Consider the following 14,242-nt stretch of genomic DNA (forward strand, 5'->3'; position numbering starts at 1 on the left):
TTTAATATGTCCATTTGGCATATTTTTTATTTTTGCAGCACAATGATAATTACATATTGTGAAGACGGCATATGGTGAGGAGTATATATTGCAATTATTTATTAGTTTGTGGGTATGGGTTGGTTTTTACTTCTCTTAAATCCTCATTTATCCCGTTTAAGTGAGTACAAGATTTGGCTATAGTATGTCTTCTAGTTAGTTGTGCCTAGGCATTTACTTTTGAAAATCGTAATTTATTATGAATAACATTCCCATTATTTTCCCCTTATATTCCATAAAGCAATTATATTGATTATTTTCAATTATGTATGTTGGTTAGTTATATTACCTATACATTTCATTTCAGGATAGTAAAGAGTATGTCAGAAAATACTGGTTATGAAGTGGGGGAGGGCACTAGGCCTGTCGGACTGAGGTTGCCCTGGAGGGGAGGAGTGAAGTTCAGGGGCAAAAGCAGAGCTACCTGGTCCAGCTACCCCTTCCCAAATGAAAATCATCCTTGCCCAACCTGGGTGTTCTGGAATTTGTTTCATTACTGAAGAGGTATCCCCTGACGGATGTCTTGGCGGAAAAGAGATCCAAAAATGTTACTATGTAGCCAGCACTTCTGAAGATAACTTCTGCTGGACCAGTAGAACGCTACGGAAAAAAACAAGGGATGATTTTGAAACAAAATAAATCAAACACTGCATAGTAACCTAACAGTTTTTGAAAATACCCAATGCGCAGCATTTGGCACGCTGGGGGCACTCAGTAAATATCTAATGTGTGCCATGGACTGTGGATGTGAATCCAGGCTCCACCACTGAGTAGCCGAGGGACTTGGAGAAATGTAATGACCCCTCAGTCTTAGGCGCCTCATCTCTGAAATGGGGAGAATAACGGTATCTGCCTTGTGAGAATGAAAACGAGACGATGCACAAAGTAGCACCAAGTAAGCATTCAATAAATATTAGCTTTTATTACAACTAATTTTATTTAGAAAATAAAATATAAAAGCCTCAAGGGCAAATCAATTGTGAGAGGAATTGAAAGATGAGATGGTGTCTATTCTGAAAAAAATTTACAAACCAAAGCATAAAAAGAAGAAACAAGACTCTTTCACAAACTGTGCCTGCAGAGGGAAACAGGGGTCAGGTGGGGTGGCGTCAAGCCCAACAGGGCACAGCACAGGTGGGATGAAGGTAGAGTTTGCTCAATAAACATTTGTGGAATGAATGAACTAGATGGAAGTAAAGTACTAGGTATCACCTGACCTCCTCCCAAAAATAATCCTTGAGCAGGATTTCCTGGAAAAACAGGAAATCTGGATAGGGCAGATACCAACCTGGTGAAGCTGGTTCAGTTGAACTCACCAATTTAGCATCTACCCACTCTGTGCCAGGCCCTCTACAAGGATATGAGTACTGAGAATGAGTAAGATGTCCCCTCAGGAAACTCCGAGTTTCCTCTGTAAACACAGAGCTGATTTGTGGCAATATCTGGTGCCAGGAAGTGTACTAGACACACACACATTATTGTGCTTAAACTCAAACTTCACAACAAAATTATGAGGTAGGAGTTATCACTTCCCTTTTATAAAAAAGGAACAGAGGCTTAGTTTGATTATTTATTGAAGGGCAAATAGCCAGCAAATGGTGGAGCCAGGGTTCAAACTCTGCTCCTCTTACTGAGACTGTGCTGTAGGAACCTCGAGAAAGAAATGATTGTTTTGCTTTGCTTGGGGTGCATCTGAAAAGACTTCATTGAGATGATTTAAAAAAAGAAAAAGATAGTAAACAGTAAACAATTGCTTCCTGACTGCCTAGGAAGCACAGGGTTTATCTCACTGATTCCAGTAACCTGAGTTTGTGTTATTACCTCCATTTTACAGGTGAGGAAATAGGGTCAGAGAGCTGGTGCTGGTCAGGTCATAATTGTGTGCGTCATTTCCCACTACATCACATTTGATGTGGTCCATGAGACAACATCATGGACAACTCCCTTCTTACATCCACTGAAGATACAACTTGGTGCAGTTTCTGAACTACTTTACACAGCCGCCTCTCCTGTGAGAAAGGAAGGATGGTTATTACAATCTGCATGTGATGATGAACAGGCGAGGTGACAAGAGGGGCTGTGTTGATGACTCTCTCCCTCCCTCCAGTCACACCATCCCACTGCCCAGGTCCCCTCCTCCCTGTACTCCACTGGTTAATAGTCTCCTACTCAACTTTCACTTGAGGGACATTCTCCTCCAGGAAGCCTCCCTGGATAACTCCCCAGCCACGAAGGGTTGTTCCTTGTCTCAGTAAGCTCTCCATGCCCACCTGTTACCATTTTTCTCTTTATTGGTCATTATCTGTACAAGCATCTGACTCCCCTGACTTACGGGTCTCTATATAAGGTCACAGACTGCATCTTAATCATCTCTGGGGCCTCAATATTTTGCTTGGTGAACTTCTTTAATTAGTAACACCCTTTAAAATGTTTTCTCAGGGAGGCAATGTGCCTGATGTGGTCCCTATCCTCTGTGCCTCTACCAATCCTACACCCAGCTGTTTGTTTTAGGTTCTTCCTTAACTTGTGTTACCACCCTCTATGGGCTGTTACCTCTAAAACTGGTCTCCTGTCCTGTGTCACTTGCATCAATATAATGAAACCAGTTTCAGTAAAGCAAAGCAGCACTTCATTCAAAGAATGGAGAAGGTGGACTTGTGTCCAAAAGTTGCCTTCTCCTTGACGGAAGGTGAGTGGGATTCTTTTATAGGGGATCAGGCGCTGTGTGTGCAGGTGGTTGGGGTAAGCGGGCAAGAGAAATTCCAAAGAATTCAAGGGGCTTTTCGAGGAATTGGTTTTGAGAACGTGCAGTCATTGGTCATGCTAGAAGATGCTTCTACATACATTTCATGTTCAGAAAATAGCATCTAAATCATGCCCAAAGTGGAGAATTTACTATAATGAGCAAAGTTAAAATAAGGCCAGAGTTGGAGGCTTAGTATGCATGCTCTAAGGAGACTAAAGGGGACTTTTGCGGCTGCATTGAAATGGATTCTTGTTTTTCCATTGGCTGGGAACTTTGTGGTTCACTGCAGGGCCAGGGGCAATGGCTTGCAGGAGCTGGACTTATAAGCAGCTTAGCTTCTTTGCAGCTGTTTGCAGTTAAATTTTTTCTGAAAACTGAAGCAAAGACAGAACTTAGATGGAAGTTTTTACGAGCAACCTTCTGGGTCAGACTTCATCCAGGTGACAGTTGTGATCTTCCCAAATTCATAGGGTGTGTAATCATCACCAGTCCAGAGGAAGTCAGTCGCCCTTTACAAATATGGCTGCAATTGCCTCACTTCTGGTATCATGTGATGATCCTATCATCACATGACCCACCCACGCCAGGAAACCGGAATTAGCCCAAGGGGCTAGCCCAGTGCCTATAGCTATCGCAGGCAGTGCATCCGTTTTGTTTTTGGTGGATCTTCTATCCCTCCGATGCTCTGGAATATCAGCAGTCTTCTCCCCATCCGGTGACCCTGAGGCGATGGAGCTTTCAAGTCCTTCCAGAGAGGTGTGTGGGCCAGGGGTCCCCATTAGCCTCACCAGGCTGCTTCTGGAATCTTGGCCTGCCAGGCTCTGGAACTAAAAGAAGGATAGAGACCCTCTTCGAACCCCGGCCTTTCTGACTCGTTTGAGTCAGGGACAGATGGAAGGAGGGAGGAGTGGAGGGAGAAGTGGTTGGGAGAGGGGTGGAGGAAGGTCCTGGTTGTGTTACTGACCCTCCATGGGTCAGAACCTCTAAAACGGGTCTCCTGTCCGGTGTCGCTCGTACCAATAGAACGAAACCAGTTTCAGTAAAGCAAAACAGCACTTTTTTTATTCTTTGGCCAAAGAGTGGAGAAGGGTGGACCCGTGTACAAAGGAACCTTCTCCCCATAGGGAGGTGAGTGGGATTCTTTTATAGGAGATCAAGGGATGCGTGCACAGGTGGTTGGGGCAAGTGGGCAGGGGGTTTAGTAAAGAATTCAAGTGGTTTTTCAAAGAATTGTTTTTTGAGTATGCGCAGTCCCTGGTCATGCTAGAACATGCTTCTACATACATTGCATGTTCAGAAAATGGCATCTAAATCCTGCCCAGAGGTGGAGAATTTACTATTATAATGAACAAAGGTAAAGAATGGCTGGAGTTAGGGGTTTAGTGTGCATGCTCTAAAGGGACTAAAGGGAACTTTCTGGGCTGCACTGAGATGGGCTGTTGCTTTTTCATTGCCTGGAGACTTTGTGGTTCACTGCAGGGCCAGGGGCGATGGCTTGTAGGAGCTGAAGTTTTTAGCAGGTGTTTGCAGTTATATATATTTTTTTCTGAAAAAAAGCGCAACTCAAGCAATGACAGAAGTCAGATGGAAGTTTTTATGAGCAACCTTCTGGGTCAGACGTCATTCTGGTGAAAGGGTGGGCAGAGAGCTGTCACTGGCAGTCGGGGAGGCAAGAGTTGGAGGGAGGGCTACACCAAGGTGTCTGTTGGGAGACTTTGTCACAACCCTAATAAAGGTGGAAGACCAGGCTGTGGGCATCTGCAGGCAGCCAAGCCCTGCCCGAGAAAGTAGTTGGAGGGTGGTAAGGGGCTTGCCTTCTAGCCACACATCATTCTGTTCTCAGGAAGGTCCCATCTACCTGGGCAGGGTAGGAGTCATGGCTGCCAGCCTCACAGGATTGCTTCTACTTCAGGCAGTGTCATGGGCATCAGGTGAGTGAGTAAAGGGGGATGGAGGTTGCCCCAAGGATCCTTTCTGCCTTATGGTCCTTTGGTTGCTTTCTGGTATACCAGTGGGACTTAATAGGTGTTCAATAAACCCTTCTGAGTAACAGAGACCAATCTTGGGGTGGGGATATGGTGACAAGATTTTTGAAACCTGCATCCAGTCTCTCTTTTCAATCAATGTGTCAGTTCTCTCTGTCCTTGTCCTTTAGCCCTTGCCTCTGCTTGTGCTCCCTCTCCCAGGTGCCCGCCCCTGCATCCCTAAAAGCTTCGGCTACAGCTCGGTGGTCTGTGTCTGCAATGCCACATACTGTGACTCTCTCGACCCCCTGACCCTCCCTGCCCGTGGCACCTTCAGCCGCTATGAGAGCACGCGCAGTGGGCGGCGGATGGAACTGAGTGTGGGGAAGATCCAGGCCAACCGCACAGGCACAGGTAAACACCATGGCCCTCACCGCAAGCCAGGCTGGAATTCTCCTGGAGCTTAATTATGCCAGTGATCGCCATGGAGTTTCTCCTCTGTGCACTTACACCCTTTATTCCCTGTGGATTTCCTCAGGGCTGCTACTGACCCTGGACCCAGAACAGAAGTTCCAGAAAGTGAAGGGATTTGGAGGGGCCATGACAGATGCTGCTTCTCTCAACATCCTTGCCCTTTCACCCCCTGTCCAGAATTTACTACTCAAATCGTACTTCTCTGAAGAAGGTGAGGAGGAGGTGAACAAGATGCCATTGGGCAGTTGATACTGTTCTTTGACCTTTCCTTGACCCTGACCTCCACCCATCCCTCCCATTTGGGTCCTCTCTTACTGCCCAACTCTGTCTACCCTTAAGTGCCTTAAGTGCTTGGGGGCTGTCAGGCACAGAAGGGCCTGGGTTCTGAGCTCCACAGGCTCCAGCTCAGGAGCCTGAGTCCCCTTTGGCCCTGATTAAGACATTATTTAGGACTGGCAAATGATAGGCCAGGTACCCATATTCTCCCGTTGACTCAGACTTCCATATCTTGGTCATCCTTTTCTGCAGGAATTGAATACAACATCATCCGGGTACCCATGGCCAGCTGTGACTTCTCCATCCGTGTCTACACCTATGCCGACACCCCTGATGACTTCCAGTTGCTCAACTTCAGCCTCCCAGAGGAAGATACCAAGCTCAAGGTGGGTACTCTGGCTGCCCTGGGCACTTGAGGAGTCTCAAGACAGGGCAGTTTGCAGAGAGACCCAGAACCTGCCCCTTGCTATTTTGTCCTGGGTTGGAGGGTGAGGACTGATGGCTGGGCCTGATGTACTGGTTGGTCCAGTCTGTGTATGTTCCAACTCTAGGTGTCTCTTTCCTCACTGCCTTTATCCCTAGATACCCTTGATTCAGCGAGCCCTGGACTTGTCCCAACGTCACATCTCACTCTTTGCCAGCCCCTGGACATCGCCTGCTTGGCTCAAGACCAACGGGAAAGTGAATGGGAAGGGGACACTCAAGGGTCAGCCGGGGGATATCTACCATCGGACCTGGGCCAACTACTTTATTAAGTAAGGAAACAGCAAGGCTGTGGGGTCTGGACCAACCCCACTCTTGGACACCCTGGTCTATGTCCCAATTCTCAACCTGAGTGTACCTCCAGACCTGAGTCTCCTTCTGGTAACTTTCTACCTTTCACACTTCGACCCCTCAGTTTTGCCCCCCAACAGGCATCCCATTCCCCAGAGTCTTGGTCCCCTTTCTTATGCATGCTCAGTCACATCCTTTCCTCTGGCCAGGTTCCTGGATGCCTACGCTGAGCACAAGTTACAGTTCTGGGCAGTAACGGCAGAGAACGAGCCTTCTGCAGGGCTGTTTAGTGGGTACCCCTTCCAGTGCTTGGGCTTCACCCCTGAACACCAGCGAGACTTCATTGCCCGTGACCTGGGTCCCACCCTCACCAACAGTTCTTACCACAACATCCGTCTGCTCATCCTAGATGACAATCGCCTGCTGCTACCCCGCTGGGCCCAGGTGGTAAGGCCCCAGGACTTCCAGAGGTGCCTAGTGACCCCCAAATCCAAGGTCCAAATGACTGCCTTTCCCGCTTCCAACTCTTGATTCCTAGATACCTGGGCGGTGTTCTGGTATCCAGGCTACAACCGCCTCTAGCTGTCTAGGACCACCCCTGTGGTTGTCTCTTTAACCCCTTTAGTTGCATTCACACTACCATCCATTTCTCAGGTCCCCTGTTTCCTCTTCTAGGACCCCCCATGCAGGGTCCTGGTTCAATGGCTCTCTTTCCCCAGCAGTCTTTCCCCTTCCCTGCAGGTGCTTACAAACCCAGAGGCAGCTAAGTATATCCATGGTATCGCTGTACATTGGTACCTGGACTTTCTGGCTCCAGCAAAAGCTACCTTGCAGGAGACACATCGCCTGTTCCCCGACACCATGCTCTTTGCCTCAGAGGCTTGTGTGGGCTCCAAATTCTGGGAACAGAGTGTGCGGCTGGGCTCCTGGGACCGAGGGATGCAGTACAGCTACAGCATCATCACGGTGAGCAGCTGTCTCCCTTTCTGTATCACAGGCCACCTCAGATGCCTTCCTCGTCTCATGAAAGGCTGACAGAAGGCCTTTTCCATCTTTGCTGCCACTGACATGTTCTTTGGGGCAATTTTGGGATGCCATGATTCTCTAGCTTGTCTTCCCTTCAGACTCACACACCCATCACCCTTTTTCCAAATGCTTGAGTCTCAGGCAGTTGCCTCGGCCTCAGATTTTTCAGCCTCCTTGAGATGCTCCTATCCCCACAGTCCCCACCTCCCTCTCCTTAGATATGGGGGCGGCTCCTGCACAGGGCTGAGCCACCTTTAGCCCCCATCTCACTCACATGACCTTAAATATATTCTCTGGGGCCCGCCAGGGTTGAGCCTTTGTCTCTGCCCTCATCCCCACCCTAGAACCTCCTCTACCATGTGGTCGGCTGGACTGACTGGAACCTTGCTCTGAACCCCGAAGGGGGACCCAACTGGGTGCGCAACTTTGTCGACAGCCCTATCATCGTGGACATTGCCAAGGACACGTTTTACAAACAGCCCATGTTCTACCACCTTGGCCACTTCAGGTGAGTGGAGGGCGGATATCCCCTTTCCACACCACACCTCTCACCCCGCCTCAGGCTGATGTTACCCCATGCCATGAGGAAGCAGGAAGGTGTTTAGGGTGGGAACCTTGGGAAAGGCACACCTATCCCCTCTTGCACCATCTAGGCAGGAAGTGACTAGATGCCACCAGAGACACGGCCAAACTCTGATGTGCCTGATGCTGGGGCCAGGTTCTGGGAGAGCAGGGCCAATGCCCAGCAGCATGGCTCAAGGCCTAGAGAGGGAGGACCGAGTTCTGGCAGGGGCGGCTGTGGGGTGGGGGGTGGAGGAGCAGGATGACTTTTTAGGTGGGGGTTTCATGGAAGCTGTTCTGAGGGCCGGAGGGGCTGGGCCTGGGTCCCTGACAATGCCTATTTTGTGTCCAGCAAGTTCATTCCTGAGGGCTCCCAGAGAGTGGGGCTGGTTGCTAGTGAGAAGAATGACTTGAACACAGTGGCACTGCTGCATCCTGATGGCTCTGCAGTTGTGGTCGTGCTAAATCGGTAAGGGCTGCAGCAAGACCTGGGAACTGCGGATGAGGCTCCCTGAGTAGCCCCAGGGCTGAAGACAGGGTGGTGGGCCTTGGCTAGGATCATACTCTCAACTTTTTCCCCTCCTTCCCCAGCTCCTCTAAGGATGTGCCTCTCACCATCAAGGATCCTGCCGTGGGCTTCCTGGAGACTATTGCACCTGGCTACTCCATTCACACCTACCTGTGGCGTCGCCAGTGATGGAGCAGATACCCAAGCAGGCACCTGGGCTTAGCATGGGTATTAAAAGGACAGAGTCAGCTCATGCGCTGTCTGTGGCTTGGAGGGCATGGCAGGGCCAGGATGAACTCATAGTGATGTAAGCCCAGGAGCAGTGGTTTGGGTGACTCACTCTCTCCTCTAGTTGGTGCCAGATGCTGAAGGCCCCTAGAGACAGGATTGGGAAACCCCGGTGGCCCCCTGGACCCCATGCCTGTGTGAGCGTGTGCTATGTGCTGGTTGCCTGTGGAAACTGGGCCCAGGCCCAGGGTGAGCTCACTGTCTGTACAAACACAGGAAGGGGCCGAGAGGAGGTTAAGGAAAGGAAGAGACTAAGAAAGCTGGACCCAGAACTGGGACTGCTTGTCTTTCCTGGAGATGCAAAACAGGGCCATGTGAAGCCTGGCCAGCATCAGGGCAGGGACAGCTAAAGCCAAGCTCCGGTGGGTAAGCTCAGGCCCCCAAGCAGCCCCCAGAGTATCCACCAGGAAATATGGTGACCCCTTAAAGGAGAGAATGTCTGGTCCCAGCCAATGTGAGCAAGTTTATTCTGGGGAGTGGCACCCCATTTCCAGCTGTGCCGACGACAGGGAGGCCAAGGGGCCTCTGGAATGCATGACAGTAGAAAAAATCAGTCCTGGGAGCATGGGGAAAACTCATTCATCTTCATCCTCCTCAGCCATGCCTAGGGCTGAGGTGTTTGGGGCCCGGGCAGGTGTGGCTCGCTGGATGGAGACAATGCCACTGAGCAAGGCGTAGCCCACCATGGCTGTCAGCCCTGCCAGCACGGAGAGGACCTGGTTCCTGCGCCGGTATGGCTCCTCTTCAGTCTCTGGGCTTGCTGGTGTCTGGCGTGGGGGTGGCACCTCAGCTGAGGGGCAAGGAAAGGTGGGCAGGGGGGTGGCTAGTTCCTGGATTCCTGCCCACTCTCCCCAGGGCTGGCTCCCATCCACCCATCTGCCCCTTACCTCCATCCCAGGGGAAGTAGAGGCTGAGAATGTGGCTGCAATAGGCACAGAGGTTGTGTAGTCCCCGCAGGTGGGCCTGCAGCTTCCCGCTGGGCAGCTTGGCCTGTAGTAGCAAGGCCAGGTAGCTAAAGACGAAGGCGTCCAGGGAGGCGGGGCTGGAGCAGAGAGAGAAAGATGTGATGGAGGAGGACGACTGGGGTAGAAGGGGTAAAGATGGAGGTGGAGGCAGAGTCTCGGCCCTGGGAGGTGGGCTCTAGGCAGCAGGGGGCCAGGAGGGTAGGAGAGGACACACAGTTCTGAACCTGGTATGAGGAGGGCTCCCCAGGTGGCGCCAGCCTGCCCCTGAATGGGGCTCTATCCTGGGGCTGCATAAAGGGCACATTGAGTGCCCCACAGCCCTGCAGGCCCCTCCTGTGCCTGGCTGCCCTCCCGCCCTCCTGTACCACTGAGGAGGCTCCAGCCCCACACACAGTCCCCATCACCAGACCCAGTGTCTGTCCTGAGGGCTTCTTGCCCTGTAGCTGCTCCAGCCCCTGTGGCTGCATCTGAACCTGGATCTCTTTCCAAGCCACCCACGATAGCCCTGGAGTTCAGACTCACGCATCTCCAAAGAAGAATTTCTGAGAGCCCAGGCGCTGAGAGAGAAGGGTCAGGCACTCCCGAGCCTCGAGATACAGCTAAAAGGACAAGGGTGGGCTTGAGGCTGTGGGCACAGTGTCCTCTCCCCACCTAGGCACTCCCATCCCTGGCCATCATCCTTGGAGCTTATCTCATACAACAGGTTCCCTGTCCCAGGAGTACCTCCTTCTCCAGCTCTTCCTCGTTCTCATGCCTGTGCTCCCCACACAGCAGCTGCAGCCGCTCCATGTACTGTCGCTGCATGCGGCCAGGCAGGAAGAAGTTGAGAGGAAAGGGCATAGCCTCTGCATACCACTTCCGGGTCACTTCCACATAGTTCTTGGCATCTACCCAAAAAGTATGTATCTGTATTGGGTAGGTAAGACAAAAGAGGCAGGTCTTGAGACAGTGCACCTGTCCACTTCAGGGTGGGCTTCTGACCCCTGCAATACTCTGACCCTGTATGTGGGTGTATGGGTGCCTGACTCCCTCCCCCTGCTGGCCATGACTGCTGGGAGATCTGGGCACACTCACCAACACTGGGAGCAGCTTCTCCTCCACAAGAGACATGAAGGCTAGGATGTCTGCCGCTTGCCGGGCTGACAGATCATAATCGGCATTGTACTTCTGTGGAAGAAACAGGTGAGGTGGTCACTGGGGGACCCCAAGGGTACTTCTCCAGGGTGAGAGGCATCCTGTCTGGTAGCCCCCTCACTGGCCTCTGAGTGTAGGGGAGACAGAGCAAGGAGCTTTCCCCCCTGAGGCCCCCATGCTTGGGCCCAGCCAGTAGCCTGTTGCTGTTGGCAGAAAGCCTGGGCCTTGGAGCCCGCTGGCCGTCAAGGTCCCCCGCCTGCTGGGGGTGAGGGGTGGGGTGGGGGAAGGCCTGGCCGCAAACTAGGAGCAGCTCCCAGGTTTTCCACGGAAAGCTGGCAGCATGCCTGCTGACAGCAACTTTGTAACAGTAACTTCCCCGATCCAGACACCACAAAGCTAGCAGAGCAGAGCGCCGATGCAGGTTGGGCCTCAGTCCATGCCTCAGGAACTAGGGGACACCATCCTCACTCTCCCTGGACCCAGTGACCCATGCACAGGACCCCCCAGTTAGTTCCCTCAGTGCCCAGCTCTTGGCTATTTCTTCCATTTCATTCCAAGGTCCAGGCGCCACCATTACACCCACATTCCACCCCCACCCCCAGGTCTCATCCTGCCCTACCTTCCTGGGATCTACACTCTACTCCTCACCACCCAGCTCCACATCATGAGTAAGCTATGCTCCTAAATAACCTCTTGAGCATATTCCTTAAACATCTCTGAGTCTCAGTTTCTCCCAGCAGAATGGGAGTAAATAATCTCTCTCAATGTGACAGTGCTAGGAAATAATTTAGGAGAAAACTCTTTGGAAACTGGAAAACCAGCCTCTGCCAGGGGCTTTGGTTTTTACTTGGATCCTCCCTCTCCATGCCTCTCAAGCCTCCATTAATTTCCCAGCTCCTTCACCTTTGGGAAAGTAGAAATGAAAAATAGGGCCCCACTTCTGACAATGGGTTCCCTCTTGGAATCACAGACAATGAATGCTGGAAGAACTGATGGAAAGCATCCTGGCTAAACCCCTCAGTGTTACAAATAAGGAGCTTATGGCTCTGAGAGATTATGACTTGTCCAAGATCATACAGTCAATAGCAGAGTAGACACCATAGCCTAGACCTCCCCACTCCTTCTGGAATGCTTTTTCAACTTCCCTGCCTTGTCCCTCTTGAACCCCAGATCCAATCCAACGCAGGCCCTGAAAAAAAAGAATTGGCCCTTAGAAGTCCCTCTTCAGCCTCAACTTTGAAGGCCTCACCTGAGCCAACAGCTCTTGTCCATTCTTTTTTCCGTTCCATGTGTCAACAGACTGCATCTCCCTCCCTCCCCATCCAACAGGCAGAAGACACTGTGCCTCTGTATGCCTCCCACGGCACCCTGAACTTAATCTCTGGCCTACTGCCTACTGTGTTACAGTGATGTTGTGTGTGTCTCTCCCATCAGACTGGGTACTCCTTGAAGCTCTGTGTCGCCTGTGTCTAGCTTGGCATACACCTGGTGCTCAATAAACATGTGTTGCACTGAATTGACTGAACTTCCCTCACTGGCAGCCCCCGTACCCAAGCCACCTACCTCTTTTCGAAGGTGGGCGATGATCTTGTGTGACCCCGAGATGACCTCTCCATGGCTGGTCTGAAGGGCAGGCAGAGTCCCTAACATTGAGAGAGAAGTATGCCCACCAGACCTTTAGCTGCTGATACATACACTTTTGCATGACATCCCCGCATGTCTCCTTTTCCGCCCCTCCTATACTCCCTTCCTCACCCCCCAGATGAGGGTACCTGAAGGGCTCCGCCAGGGGTTGGTGATCTTGTGCACCTTGAATGGGGCACCAGTAAATCTGGCATAGGTCTGTAGGGAAAGAAGCAGAAAGTGGAGAGGCCAGGGACATGGCCCCCACAGGGGAATCAAAAAGAGAAAAATACTTATTGAATACCTATGTGCCCATGCCCTATGCTTAGCACTTGCTTCATGAAAAAGAGGTAGGGCATTACAGTTCTCAATTTACAAACAGGTACCACAGGGCTAAGAGATTTCGGAACATGTACATGATTACAAGTACTGCTCTATCAGCCAGGAAAATTCTTCTGTTTCTTCTCCTCCCATCTGCCTGGTAAACACCTTTCTGAACCAGTATCTCTTCTAGAAAGAACTGACCTGCCCTTCTTTGGCAGTCTGTGGCCTGTTACTACTTATATCTCAACACTTGAACATTTTATTGTGTGTGTTTTATTACATCTACTTTTCCCTACGACATTGTCAACAACTCGAGGGTAGGGACCAAATCTTATTCATCTTTGCATGCCAAGTTGGTAATTGGAAGGGGTCTAACGCTTATTGAATGAATGAGTGAGTGAATAACTGAAGCGAACCGGTCTGACTCCAAAGCTCTTTCCACTGAGACTGGCTGTGGACTTTTTGGTCCAACAAGCAATAGGATCAATAAATGCTGTTGAGGAAGAGGAAAGGGGGGCTGAGAAGACAGAAGTGTCAAGACGGAGATCCCTGAGATCGTCCAGCCTAGTAAAACTTCCGGAGGAAAAAACGTCCAGAAAGAAGAGATTGCCCCAAGGTCACACTGCTAGGAATTGACTGAGCAAGGGCTATAATCCATCTCCTGAACTCCCGACTAGGCCTCTTTCCATTGCTGCAGGAAGCCTAGACTGCTACGGCACAGGGCACTAAGACCTTATTAGCCAAGCATGCTCTTTGCTGCCTCAGTTTCCTCCACTGCACCCTGTGCTGAGGCGCCCCGGCAAAATTCGGATGCTAGGCTAGTTCGAGCCCCTTCCCTGTTCTCTAGAGCGCAGCGGAGGGCGCCGGCGGCACGCCTCACCAACACGGCCAGGCTGTCCAGATCCACTGACGGCAGCCCCCAGCCCCCCGACCAGCAGAACAGCTCCATGGGCGCCGCCATCTTGTCTGCCCCCTGTCCCGGAAGCACCTCCTTCCCCACTTCTGCCCTCCGCCGCACAGGCCCGCCCTCCGCCTCCTCCCCTCCGGCCGCTCCGGGCTCAGTGCCCGGCTCGGCCCCTGCGGAGGCGCGGCTTTCCCCGGCGGGAGAGGCGGCCCGCGGGCGGGAGGCGGGGCCGCGGGCTTTGGGGAAGGGCGGCCGCCAGCAAAACCAGAGGCGGCCCCCGAAGGGGGGAAGGGCTGCCGGCCAGGCGCGCCTCAGAAAGTTATGGCGTCTCGACCGAAGGGATCCCCAAACCACCGTAGGCGCGACGAGTCCAGCAGAAGGGGGCCTCCGACGCCTGGGCCAGTTCTCAGAGCTCTCGCAAAACTGCACGTGGCCTGGATTGCTCCGCGGCCTCTCGGGGCCCGGCCGCGAGCGGGGGCTGCGGGGGGGGGGTCCCCCGAGCCGCATGTTTTCCACAGCGCGTTATGTTTGGAGCAGGCCCCGCGCCTCCTGTCACCATGGAAACAAAACAGGGGCGGTGGCGGCGGCCAGAGCGGAGGCAGGCCTGGGGCCCGGACGGGGGGAGAGGGGAGGTGG

General features: G+C 52.1%; 2 protein-coding genes across 4 annotated transcripts; one reads left to right on the forward strand and one right to left on the reverse strand.

Moving 5' to 3' along the window:
* The first annotated feature begins 3,376 nt into the window (after positions 1-3,376).
* On the forward strand, positions 3,377-12,271 carry GBA (glucosylceramidase beta). 3 transcript variants are annotated; one of them, XR_005215214.1, is made up of 12 exons: positions 3,382-3,541; positions 4,629-4,716; positions 4,972-5,163; positions 5,288-5,434; positions 5,752-5,885; positions 6,082-6,254; positions 6,483-6,720; positions 7,015-7,239; positions 7,644-7,807; positions 8,213-8,329; positions 8,452-11,423; positions 12,085-12,271. XR_005215214.1 is itself a non-coding variant. In XM_037825814.1 (11 exons), the coding sequence occupies exons 1-11, from the start codon at positions 3,515-3,517 to the stop codon at positions 8,555-8,557; spliced, it is 1,611 nt and encodes a 536-aa protein (XP_037681742.1). In that variant the 5' UTR covers positions 3,382-3,514; the 3' UTR covers positions 8,558-12,271. The 3 variants fall into 3 exon arrangements, 2 of the variants coding, with proteins under 2 accessions (XP_037681744.1, XP_037681742.1); XM_037825814.1 differs by having other exon boundaries at positions 8,452-12,271; XM_037825816.1 differs by lacking the exon at positions 8,213-8,329 and having other exon boundaries at positions 3,377-3,541; positions 8,452-12,271.
* Positions 9,107-14,142, reverse strand: MTX1 (metaxin 1). The gene is made up of 8 exons (XM_037825817.1): positions 13,583-14,142; positions 12,528-12,597; positions 12,319-12,398; positions 10,696-10,788; positions 10,345-10,527; positions 10,144-10,220; positions 9,544-9,698; positions 9,107-9,446 (listed from the first exon to the last, which is right to left on the reverse strand). Exons 1-8 carry the CDS (start codon positions 14,111-14,113, stop codon positions 9,232-9,234), a joined length of 1,404 nt encoding a protein of 467 aa, XP_037681745.1. The 5' UTR covers positions 14,114-14,142; the 3' UTR covers positions 9,107-9,231.
* Positions 14,143-14,242: the final 100 nt, after the last annotated feature.

Source organism: Choloepus didactylus, chromosome 2 (genome assembly GCF_015220235.1).
Source record: "Choloepus didactylus isolate mChoDid1 chromosome 2, mChoDid1.pri, whole genome shotgun sequence".
Taxonomy (NCBI): Eukaryota; Metazoa; Chordata; class Mammalia; order Pilosa; family Megalonychidae; genus Choloepus; species Choloepus didactylus.